Raw genomic sequence first — 14,223 nt, forward strand, 5'->3', positions numbered from 1 at the left:
CCTATTGTATCAGTTGCATTTTTCTATTGTATTCCATTCCATTCCTTTTCGGTAATTTGCTCTTGATAGTTCTGGAAAGCATCGCTCTACTTTTGAATAGGTTTTAACTCAAAGATTTTAGGAATATTAATCTCCATGTGAGAGATCCATATCCCTCATTATTAAAAATCTTTGTTTTTTATTTAGCTACCTACTGGTTCCTGGAGTTTTTTCTTATAACTTACTGAAATCATTGAACATTCTTTTGGTTATTGGAGCTACTCAAGACTCTTCTTCCTCCTACCTTTTGTTTAAACTTCAAAGAAGAGAGAGGGTTCAGTGATAGGTTAAATTGAAGGATATTTTACTACACAAGAGTGGGACTTCTTTAGAGGAATCCAGGAATCTGGATTGCCCCTGAGTTTTTTTTTGGGCTGCGGGGCTCAAACTTGGATGCTTAATTGACTGAGCCACCCAGGCACCCCTCCCCTAAACAAGTTTTAAATTCACCCATCATAGACTGAAGAAACTGATATGAACTGCCTGGCACTCTGGTGGCAATGGAAGAAAGGGAGCCAGGTTTCTCTTTGGTTCTTTCTGATTCTCCTTCTTATTTGTAATTCCAGACTGCACTGAATCCTTGCCCTGTTTACGGCTAGTGATGGCAGTGCAGCTTAGACAGCAATGTGTACTGGGGTTGGGGGAATATCACTCTTCAGGGGGGTAAAAAAGGGACTATAGTGGGCAAATTTGGTTCTGGGATTTTCTTATGTTTTTCCCAACGTGGTTGATACTGCAGATGCTTATGTCTCCTGCAGACCATCAGAGGCCTGGAAAAACAGAACACCTGGGCTGGGAATCATCCAGTGTTCGAACTGCCAAAGGAGCCATGCTAGTGCCTGCAGCAGCCCCTGGAGGAGGCCCCAGGGCGAGACTGTACAGATGGCATGGAACACAGACCCAGAGAGATGTCCTTCCTCCCTCTCCAATTTTTTTTTTTTTGAGGTGGTGGGGGTTGTGAACTTCCATCTTCTGAAGATTTTATGAAATTTAACTTATCAGGAAAAAGAGTGAGAGAACATCTATGTTAGAGGGCTTTAAATTTTTCTGTGTGAACAAGTGATTGGTTGGCGTGTGAGAAGATCCATAGTGATCAATTTATAGATTGTATCAAGTTTCAGGAATTTTGATTTTGCAGGCAAGGCAGTGAGTCTGCTGGGTTATAGTTGTACTCAATTTATAATTGTAACTAGTAGACTTAATAAGATTTAAAGGGAAATAGGAATAGAACATAATGATTTCATTTACATGGCACAACGCCTACTTCAAGGCAATACTTAAAAAGTTTTTACTTATTGAATAAATGAACAAATGAAGTGAAGGAATCAATAATTCTTCACTAGGGATGGGTGTCAAATTAGAATTGCCTTTTCCACTTTCATCTGAGCTCTTTCTCCATCATCACCTCACCTTAGAGTTTCTGATTTATCCTTTTCTCTAAAGTGTCATGACCCCCAACCCCACTGTTAGTTTTGAAAACCATTGCAAAGGGGGTGATATTCTTCTCGTGTGTTTTTTGGAGAGTGAAAAGGTCAGGAGCCGGTTAAACGGATTTGGAAGCACCCAGCCTGGTGGCTGACAAGAAATGCTGATTAAATCTTAATCAGAAGGCTGAAAGCAGACATGCAAATACTGCTAAGTATATAGTTAAAAAAATTCTTTCCAATCTTTTAATTGTTTTGATTTTCATCAGATGCCCAACTTCCCTCCCAGTTTCTCAAAAAGGAGAAATCCTCACAGGTATTTTAACCGGGGCAGATTTCTAAATGCTCCAGGCTCGATGTACACCAGGTTTTTGGTGTTCTGGATCAGTCTGTAAAGAGAGAGGCAGCAGTTTAACAGATGTGTATTGTTTGGAATGCACAAGACCATGGTCACCAGCGGATGCTGGCTGAAAATGGCACCAACAAAAATCAAGTGACTTTCATAGGTTTGAGAGGAGCTCCTAAGAGCCTGGGGATGGAAACTGCATGGTGGGACCCAAATGGTTCTTGCTAGGAAGCTCTGCTCTCACTCTCTTGCTGGGGCAGGTGTAAATACCATAGCTGGCAGTCTGTTCCACCCCACTCTATGAAGCAGCACCAACTTCCAGGACTCCTGGCCAAGTAGGTCCTGCCCTACAGTGGAGCCCACACACTAGGGGGTGATGGGAGATTCCACTCCCAGGACAGATGAGCAAATTGGCTACTCTCCCTTACAGGCAGACTGGTCCTCTTCGTGTTGGGCTGTCAGGTGCACTGCCAGTTATCCAGATGGGCATTCAGTCTTTGGATCAATCCAGGGGCTTGGATTTGGGGATTTTATACCCCTTCTATAAATAATTTGTTGTGTGGTGATGCCCAGCCTCCTAACTTCCCTGAGCTAGTGTGCCCTTCCATAAAACTAGAATAATAATATGCGTCCTTCCTACCTCAGAGGTTGCTACGTAGTGAGTAATAGAATAGGTAGAGATAATGTATGAGGCTAGGCCTTGTACAGTATGTAAGTACAGCCATAACTCCACGGTGGTGTGGTTGCCCTTCTCCCTACTTCTCCAGTGACTTTGACCCTTTGAGAAGTAGCCACAGTTGCCTGTCTACTTTGGATTAAATAAAAGGCCAGTCAATGCCTTTGATTCTCTTTCCCCATGCAATGACCACTCAAAGAAATGATAATTGCTCTAGTTCTATAGAGAAAATATAGTGTATTGGTTAGGTAGATGGGCTCTGGAGTCAGCCTGGTTTTATCTTCGTTTTACTGATTATATGACCTTGGTTACATCATTTAAAGCTCGGTTTCCTCATAGGGTAGTTTTTGAGGAGTAAATGTGTGTGTGTCTGGTTCACAATTACTGGTTAACAGTAATTGTTAACCAGTGTTAACAGTTATTATTATAGTTGGTGAAATCAGGGTGTTGAATGATTTGTATCTAGTCACACAGTTGAGAAGTAGTACAACTTGGAAGTGAACTCAGTTTTTCTGACTCTGAGACTAGTGTTCATTACCCCTTACTATAGTTACCCACCATTGGTGCCTGTTTCCAACTTTTATGTCTATTCAATTTCTTTAGAGGTGAGTAATGTTTTGTTGTAATTATTTTTACAACAACTTAGTCAAGCAGTCATGGGCCATGTGGGTAGGATGGAAGGAACTTTTATCTCTTAAAGATTTTTGGTGGTCTGACCTTAAACCACTCATTCAACAAACATTTACTAAGCACCTACATGTGTCAGGCATTGTTTTAGGTACTGGGGATACAGCTGTGAACAAAAAGAGCCTGTATGGAGCTAACATCCTAGTCTCAGGGCCTTCCCTGGGAAAAGTCCATAAATTTTCCGTTAGAGCATTTTATTTTTCTTTCTGTTGCATTACAAGCAATTTATTTATCTTAACTGTTCTGGTGGTTCACAGTATAAGCTGTGCTTCTGTATCACTTGGGAAGTCTGTTAAAACTACAGATTTTGAGGTGTGGGATAGGACTGTCATCTATAATGGTAATGACCTCCTCTCTCCTCCCCCAACCCCCAATTCTACTTCATAGCCAAGCCCAGACTATAAATCTACATTTGAATACCCACTATTTTAGATTTCCCCATAATTGGTTGGTGAGTTAGGCTCACCTCCCTGACTATAATGTCCTCTCCTGGGGAAGATTTGTATTTTACCTCCTCTGTATTCCAGCAGCATGTGACCCTTGGTTGGACATGTGGCGGGTACTCACATACTTATCAATCAATTATTCTCTTCAGATAATTGCTAATTGGACCATTCATAGGGAGGCCTTGTAGTGTAGTGGAAAATACATAAGCTTTGGAGAAAGAGAGGCTGGGGTGGAATCTCATCTCTGCCATTGTCTACGGTGCCACACTGGTCAAATTACTGACCCTCTGAACCTCCATTCCTCCCCCTGAACAAAAGGGATAATTACCCTACTTTGCAGGGTAGCTGTGAGGATTCATACAACCTTGAGGAAATAAATGCCAGGCACAAGTGTGCAGAAAATGTTTGTTGCTAACATCCTTCCCCTTCCCTTAACTTTCAAAACTCCTGTGCAGGTGAAGTTTGTACAAGCTCAGGTTTGAGCCAAACAAGGTAGCAGTAAGAAGCCTGGCTTAGGAGTTACACGAACCAATTTCTAGCCCCAGCTCTAGCACTAACTTGCTGTGTGACATCAGACAAGTCAGTTAAACTCTTTGGGTTGTAGGTTCATCACCTGAAAACTGAATTGAGCCAGTCTTCACCCATCTTTTTTTGTAAATTGGAGGAAAATGATAATTTGGAAAGAACTCTTTTTAAGAATCAATTCTAACACATCACAGTAAGAATAACAAACACATACACATGTCCCACACAGGGCTTTTACATGGTTGGTTTCCAAGAATCATTTACTGATTAAATGAAGATGTCCAAACAGTCCCCAATGTACTAATTCATGATCTCTAAGCTCCCTTTCAGATTTTCCCACTACCCCAAGTACTTCATATCCTCCCTTCCATAAGGTAAGAGCTACTTGGCAGGACTCCACAATGTCAATTTTAATTTCCAACTTTGTGTTCTGATGTTTCAGAGTTTATACAGCTCCTAGGGAGAAGCAGTTGTCACCATGGCAACCTTCAGGCCACTGCAGTGAGAGAAATTAGTGCCTGCCCAGACCTAGTAATTGCTGCAGTCTTTTCCTCTTGGATTCCTAGCAGTGGATGCTTGAATACAAATACCGAGTAGGCTCCAGCCAGCGAGGGTAATAGTGTACAGCAATAAACTATGTGTTAGCTGATGCTTACATTTCAGACAAATTGAGGAGGTTGTCAAAGGCATTAGCTTCTATCTTTTCCAGAGAATCACTCTGAGAGATTTCACTAGGGGAGAGAAAAAAAGGGAAGAAACATGAAAGAAATGACCATGTCTGCATAATAATAAGCTATGGGTGTGACCCAACAACTGGGGGCTCCAGTGGGATGCCTTAAGTTGTCCTCCTATCATCAAGTGCTGCCATCTCCCTTTAGAAGCACTGATGGACATCTGTAACCCAGGTGCTGTTGAAATGCGGGTTTCAGTAACCCCTGTTTATGTGACAGGTTTTTTTTTTCTTGTTTATCTTATGACTCAAGAGTCACAGTTTGTTAGAAGTGGACAGGTCTTTTGAGGAAATCTAGTCAGATTCCCTTGTGTTACAGCTTTGGAAATTGAGACTCAGAGGAGAGACAAATAGTGCTTATGGGAAGGCTCAGGACCGGGATCTGGATGTCTGGATTCCCAATTCCATCATTCTAGTGAGTTTTAATTTGGGTTACATTCATTGTTTCATAACTCTTTACGCTTTTCCCAAAATCCTGCTCTGAGGTAATTGCAAGGTGGTCAACTTCCGCACGTAGTGTCCTTTTTAGGTTGTGTCTATGTCTTTGGCTGTTCTTCTCATTCTTTTAGCAAATTGAGGACAAGGAGTATGTCTTGTTCACTTCTGAATCTGTGGCAACTTGATATTGCCTGGTATGTAGAGTATCAATGAATGAATGGATTAATGGATGGCTTTTTTTTTTTTAAAGACATGAACATAAAGGGCCCAGCTTTGCCATATACCATCTCAAGCATGCAGGTAATATCAATGTTACCCTAAAATTCCACCATAAGCTACCATTTGCTACCAGCTGAGAAAAAGGTCTCAAATTCACAAATTGTACATTTGAGTGTTTCTAAGGTTAACATTCACTGAAGCCTTCAGACTTGAGAGCTTTAGCCCACAGAAAGGCTGAGCCTAAGGCAGTTAATGTCTTTTATGAGCAACACAGTAATGGATTGTTGCTGGACGGATTCATTTCATTCCTACCTAATGGTTTGTTTATTTAGCTGTGGCTACTTTTCTCATGAGGAGGTCTTAATGCATTAAGTTATCAAAGCTCAACATTTAAACTTGGGAGCAGAAGAATAAGGGTTAGGCTCAAGGAGACTGACATCTATGTCTTGAGGAATTATTTCTAATATCCCCGTTGAGTATTGGTACCCTAAAGAGCAGTCCAAGTTTCCCCAAGGAGCTAGGATTGATGATGCCGTATCTTCATCTTCTTTACAGGTGTAAATCTGCTTCAAAAGCCCAGTGAATTGTTAAGATCAGAGATGCTCTTTAGGAACTAAATGGACTTTGAGGTCCTTTCACTCAGACTAACGTTAAGGAGGATGCTGGAATACTGGATTCCTGAGAAAGTTCCCTCTCATGCATGGTGTCTTATGCCCTGGCAGCTGAGAGCCAGGGAGAATGGGTTGAATTGACATCTGACAGAAATATGCGATCACACTGTATTATCAGGTTGCTTTATACTTTTGATAAAGGCCTTTTATCAATACAGCTCTAAATACTGTGTGTCTGTCATACACATCTTCTATTTTAGGTATAAAGATTGTCTTCTGATGCACAATAAACCTCCAACACATTTTCTTCTGTGTGGGTGTTATCTAAAAATGTGACACAAGGGAATAACTGCTGTAGCAGAAGGAGGATTTTTATGATTGAAATCTATTTTCTTTTCTATGTGAGAAATTTATCATCACTTATCAAAATGCATTCAGTTCATTGAAGCAAGGTTAATTATCTGGAACTTAATGACTCTTGGAAATCGTACTTTTCCTCAAAGGTCCCTAGATATTATTTGTATTATAAAGATAAAAATACTGGGGTTTCTTGAACACAATTTCTCTTCTAGAAGAATTATCCCCTTTCAACTATGTTTTCTCTTACAAAAGTTTTAATTATTCCAATTATGAATGTCTTTTGGTATGTAGTATCTTACTTACATTTTTACCACCTCATTAAGTCCTCTGAAAGCTTGAGATGGGATTAGTTTGATAGGGAGATAGGTGAGTGATCTAGAAAAGAAAAAAGGAAAGCCAAGAGTTTAATATTTAAGACTGGGTACCTTTCAAGTTCATGAATATATGTGTGTGTGTGTGTGTGTGTGTGTGTGTGTGTGTGTGTCTACAGAGTTCCAGACACTGGTTTCAGGTGGAGAATTTTAACTTACATCAATAAAGACATGTGCCATAACTCACTCTTGGTCTTTATCAAAGATATTTATTTTGTATTAAGATGCTCAACTTTGGGATCAGACACACCGGAGTTCATATCTCCACAGGTGATCCTGAGGATGTTATTCAAGCCCTCTATTTCAGTTTCTTCATCTATAAAATTGGAATAATAATTCCAGCTTCACAGGGTTGTTACAATTAATCAAGATAAGCCATGTAAAGAACAGGGCTTGACACCAAGTAAATAGTTGATAAATAGTTCTAGGGTGGCCCCATTGGCCTGGTTGGGAAGATGGAAAAGAAACTGTCTTGGGTAAAGTAAAGAAATTACTGGTGAAAATACAATTGGACACCAGGCAGGCAGGAGAAGGAAAGATTCACTAAGAACATGTCCCTATTTTGATCCATACCATCTTCCCCAGGTAGACAATTTCAGTTTCCTCCCAACCAGAGCAGTTGGCTGCTATGGTTCAATCACCTGGGCATCTCATGCCATTTTGGGAGAACATCTATAGAGCATTTCCTTCAGGTACTTGCCTATATCCAGAGGAACAATCTAAGCATCCTGGAATAGAGATAAAAGTTATATGTTACCTAAAAGTTGAGAAAAGAGCAATTATTCAGCAATAGCAAAAGCAGAACAGGATGATGTATGTGCGCTAAAGGAACCCCGTGTTCAGATAGCTCAGAAGAAAGTGTCTGCAAAGCAGGAATGAATGTTCAACTGATATTTATCAAGCATCTACAATGGTTGAGTGTTTTGGCCCAAGCAATGGCAGAGAGGAGGTGAGGGGACAAGGACATTTCAGGTGGGAAGTCAATGTCAGGAGTATGAGAATGGAGGTGGGAGATGCTGCCTTGCTTTTCACGTGTCTATGAAGCACACTGTCTTAGTTGCCAGGAAAGAACATCTTCTGCATCATGAATGCATTTAATCAGTGAGCTGTCTTGCAGTCTTGGAAGGGACTTGCTATGGTATAAGGTGCTATATGAGCTGTGCACACCTGCCTATAACCTTACAGGCACACAATGGTATGAGTTGGGTATTTCCCTTCGATAGCAGAAGAACTAGATCACAAAGAGATTCAGTAGCCCAAACAAAGTAACACGAGCAAGTAGACTGAGCCCAAAATGTTCTTTCTATGGTGAGATATTGGGCCAAAGTATGTGATTTCTAACCCAGTCCCTTTCTACCTCCCAACTGTACTGAGGAATAATTGACAAATATAATTGTATATATTGAAAGTGTACAATGTGATGATTTGATATATAGATGCATTGTGGAATCATTACAGAGATCAAAATAATTAACGTATCTGTCACCTCACGTAGTTAACTCTTCTTTTTTGGGGGGCAGGAGGTGAAAAAACTTAAAATCTACTGTCAGCAGCTTTCATATATATAAAACCATATTGTTAACTATAGTTACCATGCTGTACATTAGATAATCAGATCATAGTCTTATAACTCAAAGTTTGTGTCCTTTTAGAAAAACATTTTTTTAATGTTTATGTATTTTTGAGGAGAGATTGAGAGAGTATAAGCGGGTGAGGGCAGAGAGAGAGAGAGAGAGAGAGACCTAGAATCTGAAGCAGGCTCCAGGCTCTGAGCTGTCAGCACAGAACCCAATGCGGGGCTCAATCCTACAGACTGAGAGATCGTGACCTGAGCCGTAGTCAGATGCTTAACCAACTGAGCCACCCTGGTGCACCAAAGTTTGTGCCCTTTGATTTATATTTCATTTCCCCCACCCTAGCCCCTGGCAACCATGATTCTCTTCTTTGTTTCTAGGAAACTGACTTTTTTTGGTTTGTTTGTTTGTTTGTTTTGTTTTAGATTTCATATAAATGATATCATACAGTATTTGTCTTTGTCTGGCTTATTTCACTTGGCATAGTGCCCTCCAAGTTGGTCTATACTGTCACAAATGGCAGGATTTCCTTCTTTTTTATGGCTGAAAAATATTCCTCTCTCTCTCTGTGTGTGTGTGTGTGTGTGTGTGTGTGTGTGTGTGTATTTACCATTCATCCATTGAAGGACCCTCAGGTTGTTTCCGTATCTTGGCTATTATGAATACTACTACAATGAACATGGGATACAGAGATCTCGTAGAGTTCATGATTTTATTTCCTTCTGATATATACCCAGGTAATCTATTCTCTCTCATTGAGCAAGGTGGAGGGACAGGCATTGTGACCTTGTTTCTCTTGAGAGGAGAAATGCCACACTCTCACAATTTCTCCTGCAAAACAGCTTACCAACAGTTCCTCTCCAGGGGCTAATGCAAAGAAATTTCATTTCAGAAAAATACTTTTGCTCAACAGTCTCTTAGAGATGGTGCAACCTAGAGGAAGTAATCCAAACTGGGTCCTCTGATTTTATTCTTGAAGACAGTCCCACCAAGCACATTGTTCAATACCCAAACTTATTTAACAGGGCATCCAAGAAGAACAGGGACAGTTGGGGGAGAAATCTTCTTACGATGGCATGTTTGCTTCCTATATTTCTTCTGGAATCATGTCCGCTTGGCTTACTGATTAAAAACACAGTTTTATTGCTCTCTGCCCTGCCAAGTCAATAAATTTCCAGAAGAGAAAGCTGTATTCTACTGTACCCCATGCAACATCAATAAAACTGACAGCCAAATTCTGATTCCAGAATCTTTATTGCTAGGGATAATGCAGTGCAGAACATATTTTGGAGAGTGTTTACATAAAAGCTTAAAACGAACCCTTCAGAGCTGTTTATTCATGCAAATGGAAGCCAGAAGCTGGAGCCTCTCAGCAGGCAGCCTCCCCATCCAAAAGGGAGTATGGTGTGGTTCCCAGGAGAGCACTTGGCTCAGATTTGACCAGGGAGGTTGCCTGAGCTTTTGATTGATGTAGGGATGAGGGATGAGGAGCAAAGGCTGGACAGAAGTGAGAGAAGCTGTAGCTCATGCACTGACCGTCCCCAGTGACTACAGAACAGCCCTGGTGCAAGATGAAATTTTGCAGTTGACGTTGATGCTGCAGCTCAGGAAAGGCAGTAGTGATGAGAGTAAAAATAAAGTTCCTACCAGAAAGGAGCCACTGAGCAAACAGTGGGTAGCTGTGTGGATGTGACTGGGGGGAGGAAGGGGCCTGGGGGCCAGGGAATGGGGAGACAGGTGAGGTGACGCAGGTGTACTGAGCTTTTGAAGCTAGATGTGTTCTCATGAAGTGAGATGCAGAATGTGGTTCCATGAATCCAAAGCTGTTTTTCCCACTGACTTATATTTTTATTTTGTAGATGTCATGTCTTTATTCCTGATTCATCTTCAGTTGGCAGCAGTTTCTAAGCATTCAAAGGCCTGTCTCCTGCATTTAAACGTTTGTTCATGTGGCCTGTGGTTGCCAATAACCATTTGAATGTACTCCCTTTGAAGGTGCTTCTTTCTCTGATGGGTGCTTTTATGAGGCCAGAAACTTTTAGCAATGTGAACAACTGCCTCCATAACCCTGCAGTTCTATTCCTGTATACACCCCAGAGAAATTCTGACACTGATACTTACGGTAACCTATGTAGGGATTTTCTTCATGGCACTGTGGCATGGTGGGGGGGGGGGCGGGGTGTGGATGCAAACTGAGTGTCCGTTACTGAGTGCATACCTAACTAACAGGTCAGCAGTTAGAAGCAGTTAGAAGCAGGAGTCTAAAGGCACAGAGAACAGCCTGTGTGGACCTTAGAATCATGGTGCTGAGAGCAATAAGAAAGTAATGATACGAAATCCTACTTGCAGAGTTAAAATACATGCACACTAAACATTAGACATTTCAAGGGAAAACACCTAAGCACATATTAGGATGGTTGCCTATGGCGAGTTGAAAGGAAATGAGAGAAGGGGGTAAAATAAATAACTGAAAACAGTGACTTTGAATGGACTGGTGACAATGTTGCTTGAAGGAAGAAGTGTGATTGACTTAACCGTCTGCATCTGAGAGACAAAAAAAGAAAAGTTTTTTGTTTTGATGTATCGAGTTCCCTTTTTTTCCCTTCCCTCCCCACTTCCTTCTTTTTTTCTGTGTTTGAAGTTAGGCCTATATGTATTCCAAGAATTGTGTGAACTTCAGGAACTCTTGTGGAAAGGCCTAGTCAATATGATTTGATATAGAGCAGCAGCCAGAGAGAACTGGGAAAAAAAGACCAAAGGCAAGGACAATTCAGCGGCTCTGCTGTCCAGGGTCAAAAAAGGGAATGAAAGCTATTCATAAAGCAAAGACAAATAAAAGAGGGGCAGAGCCTTTTCTGTCTCAGACAAAGAGTGTGACACTTCCAAATGATGCAGCTCAGATGGTGGTAAAGAGCCAGGCTTCTTGGGCAAATGTGAGGTTGAACTTGCAGGATAGAAAGTTTTCTCTGCCTCCTAAATAGTGAATGAGAAGGAAGTTCATGTATGTGTGGACCAATCCAGATACTTGTATTTTTTACATGTCACAGCTTGCTTTCTTGCTTTCTCTCTCTCCCTTTCCTTCCTTCCTTCCTTCCTTCCTTCTTTCCTTCCTTCCTGTCTTTCTTTTTACCATTTAAAATTTTGATTTTTAAATGAATGGATGATACAACACGGTGACACCTGGATTATGGCCAGATCCCATTTTGCTCAAGCACCTCTGCCACAGATGTTGAAACAAATACTTAGACAAGATGGCAAAGTGTGCCTTAGTTTCATCCATTATGAAAACTCCATTTATTCATGAATCCTGTCTGCAAGCCCCCAACCCTTCTGGTTATGGGTTAAAGTTAACATAGAAGCATTCTTTACAACCCTTTAGCATTGGAACTAAGCACTCACTCTAGTTCTGGGATCCTGTGATTGATCATGACTCTGGTGAAGTCCTGTGTCTTTCTGCATTGTCTACACTAAACCTAACAATATTTAGAGGGCAGGAGTACACCTGCAGTATCTTGAGTTACATTTGTTCCCCCTGACCTCATGTTGGTCCTTATTTTTTCCTTGATTCCTTATCCTGCAGCCTGTCTGGTCTCCTCAGAGTCCATCTAGAAGCGGAGTCCCTGACCACCCTTCTCCTTAGTCATCAGATCCTGATTCCTACATTCCTGACTCTTAGAAGCCACTGCTAACCCAGAACAGTTCCTAGTTGCTATCTGGTTAGGTTCAACCTGGTATCTCTCACTGCTAGGTTCTGACTTTCAGACTGGGCCCCTGGCACAGATGGAGACTCTATGCTGAGGCTGCCAGTACATTTGGGTTAGTTCTCGTAGAAGATGCTGTGGTGGGCTGCCAAAATCACCCTTCAGGACTGAGGCACTTATTCCCCCAGAGGCTGGGAGAGGGGGCAGCTTGAAGTTCCTGGCTGAGTTGCTCCTCTGGAATTACCCTCAGCCAAAGATTGCCACGTCACCCAAGATCACATTTTCTCTCCTGGGCAGCATGCATCCAGTGACTGGCCAATGCAGGGTCCAGGCTTGGCCTCTTTGCCTCAAGGTGGGACTGGTCAGAAGGGCCATCCCACTTTCAGAGCTCCTTCCCATCCACTCTTTCAGACTCACTCCCCTTCCCAGCCAACCCCAGTTGCCAAGTCACCAATGCACTCTGTGTCAGAAATCAGCACCAGGGGACAGTTTACAGATAAGCAAATAGCACTCACATAAACTCAGTCACCTTGAAGAGGGATAATGCCACATTATCAGGTCCTCCTTAATTGTTCCTAGGGCCTCTGGAATACTCAAGGGTGGGGCTTGACACCCTCTGACTTTTTTCTTCCGAGTTTAGTAACACAGATGACCTTGGTAGGAGCCCGTTTGTCTACTCACTGGCTTGTTAATGAACCCTCAAATAAAGTTAGCTGGAGAATTTCAGTCTGGAGGGTTGTGTCCTCCTTCAGTGAAACAGAAGATTTAGAAATCCTTGCTTATAAAAACCTATCAATTGGGATACATTTGCATTTTCAAAAGATTCTTTGTTCTACAAAATGATTCCGTGGAAGGTACCTTTAAATAGCAAACTCCCTAGGTGAAGGGAAAATAGAGTTCAATTGACATACTCTCTCCTTTTAAAGATAGGTATTGCATGAAGCCAATTACGACTGTAGGTTCTCCACCTCCCCTTGGTTTTTAAGAGCTTGGATTGCATAAGGGTTTCCAGGGCAGGACCACTTTCTGAAGCACACAGGCTGAGCAGGGCCAGAGGAAGATGAGAGCCAGGGAAAATGTCCTGCAGCAGTCTGGACTCCCCAAAGACTGGGTGGAGTTCTAGGTCATCTTGTCAGACAGAGCCTTTACCTATCCTTCTGCCCAGCACAGCAGAAGTGAAATATTTTTATTCACTTCCCCCTAATTGTTTAGAAAAGCCATCTATATTATCGATTTAAGAAAGCTACAAACATCCATCTGTCTTTCACAGACAATTAGTTTATTGCTAGAGCTATACACCCTGAATTTTAAAATGCTATAAAATCAGAAGGAGGGAGAAAAGACAGAAATCAGAGACACTCAAAGCCTTTTTGCCTAATGAACTCATTGAAATGGGAGAGGGAAGCATTGCTTTATTTAAAAAGAATATTAATGTTTTTGTATTTTTTACATAAGAACTTGTTCTAAATAGAATAGAGACTTAAGAATTTCTGTGTTGTTTTCAAAGCTGCTCAATAATTATAATAACCCTGCTTTCATCTTGGAATGAAATAAAAATGGCTTTCCCCATTCCAAATGATTTTAAATCATTGCATTTTCAAATGCATTGATCTACTTGGTAGCTTCATTACTGGGTATGTCTTCATTTATTGGCCTCTTGTCTTCAGCATTTACCTAGAGGAAGCTGAGATGTCAATGTTACCTGAAATACTAAGTCAGTATAGATGGACGTGCAATTTGTTCAGTTTTACATCAGAAAATTTGGAATGTTTCTTAAAAGTACATCCAGGGGTGCCTGGGTGTCTCAGCCGGTTAAGCATTGGACTTTGGCTCAGGTCATGATCTCACAGTTGGTGAGTTTGAACCCCAAGTCAGGCTCTGCGCTGACAGCTCAGAGCCCACTTCAGATTCTCTGTCTCCCTCTCTCTCTGCCCCTCCCCTGCTTGTGTGCACTCTCTCTCTCTCTCTTTCTGTCTCAAAAATAAATAAACATAAAAAAAAAAGCCATCCAGGTGGTTTTCATTGTTTGGCTACTCCTTTAAACACTGTTTTAGACTCAAGTACTCAGGGTGAAAA

At 41.5% G+C, this 14,223-nt stretch overlaps 1 protein-coding gene across 12 annotated transcripts in view; it reads right to left on the bottom strand.

Moving 5' to 3' along the window:
* Nucleotides 1–14,223, bottom strand: part of LHCGR (luteinizing hormone/choriogonadotropin receptor) — a 119,999-nt gene that overhangs the window by 94,083 nt on the left and 11,693 nt on the right. For 11 of the 12 annotated variants that reach the window (XM_023251668.2, XM_023251670.2, XM_045054187.1 and 8 more), the window contains exons 2-4: nucleotides 6,805–6,876; nucleotides 4,800–4,874; nucleotides 1,778–1,852 (exon numbers count right to left, since the gene is read on the bottom strand). In XM_023251668.2, the coding sequence (XP_023107436.1) occupies nucleotides 1,778–1,852; nucleotides 4,800–4,874; nucleotides 6,805–6,876 (222 nt within the window). Of the gene's footprint in view, nucleotides 1–1,777; nucleotides 1,853–4,799; nucleotides 4,875–6,804; nucleotides 6,877–7,513; nucleotides 7,543–14,223 lie in introns of those variants that run through there. The other variant, XM_045054186.1, reaches the window with a different exon arrangement.

The sequence above is a fragment of the Felis catus genome, chromosome A3 (genome assembly GCF_018350175.1).
Source record: "Felis catus isolate Fca126 chromosome A3, F.catus_Fca126_mat1.0, whole genome shotgun sequence".
Lineage (NCBI taxonomy): Eukaryota > Metazoa > Chordata > Mammalia > Carnivora > Felidae > Felis > Felis catus.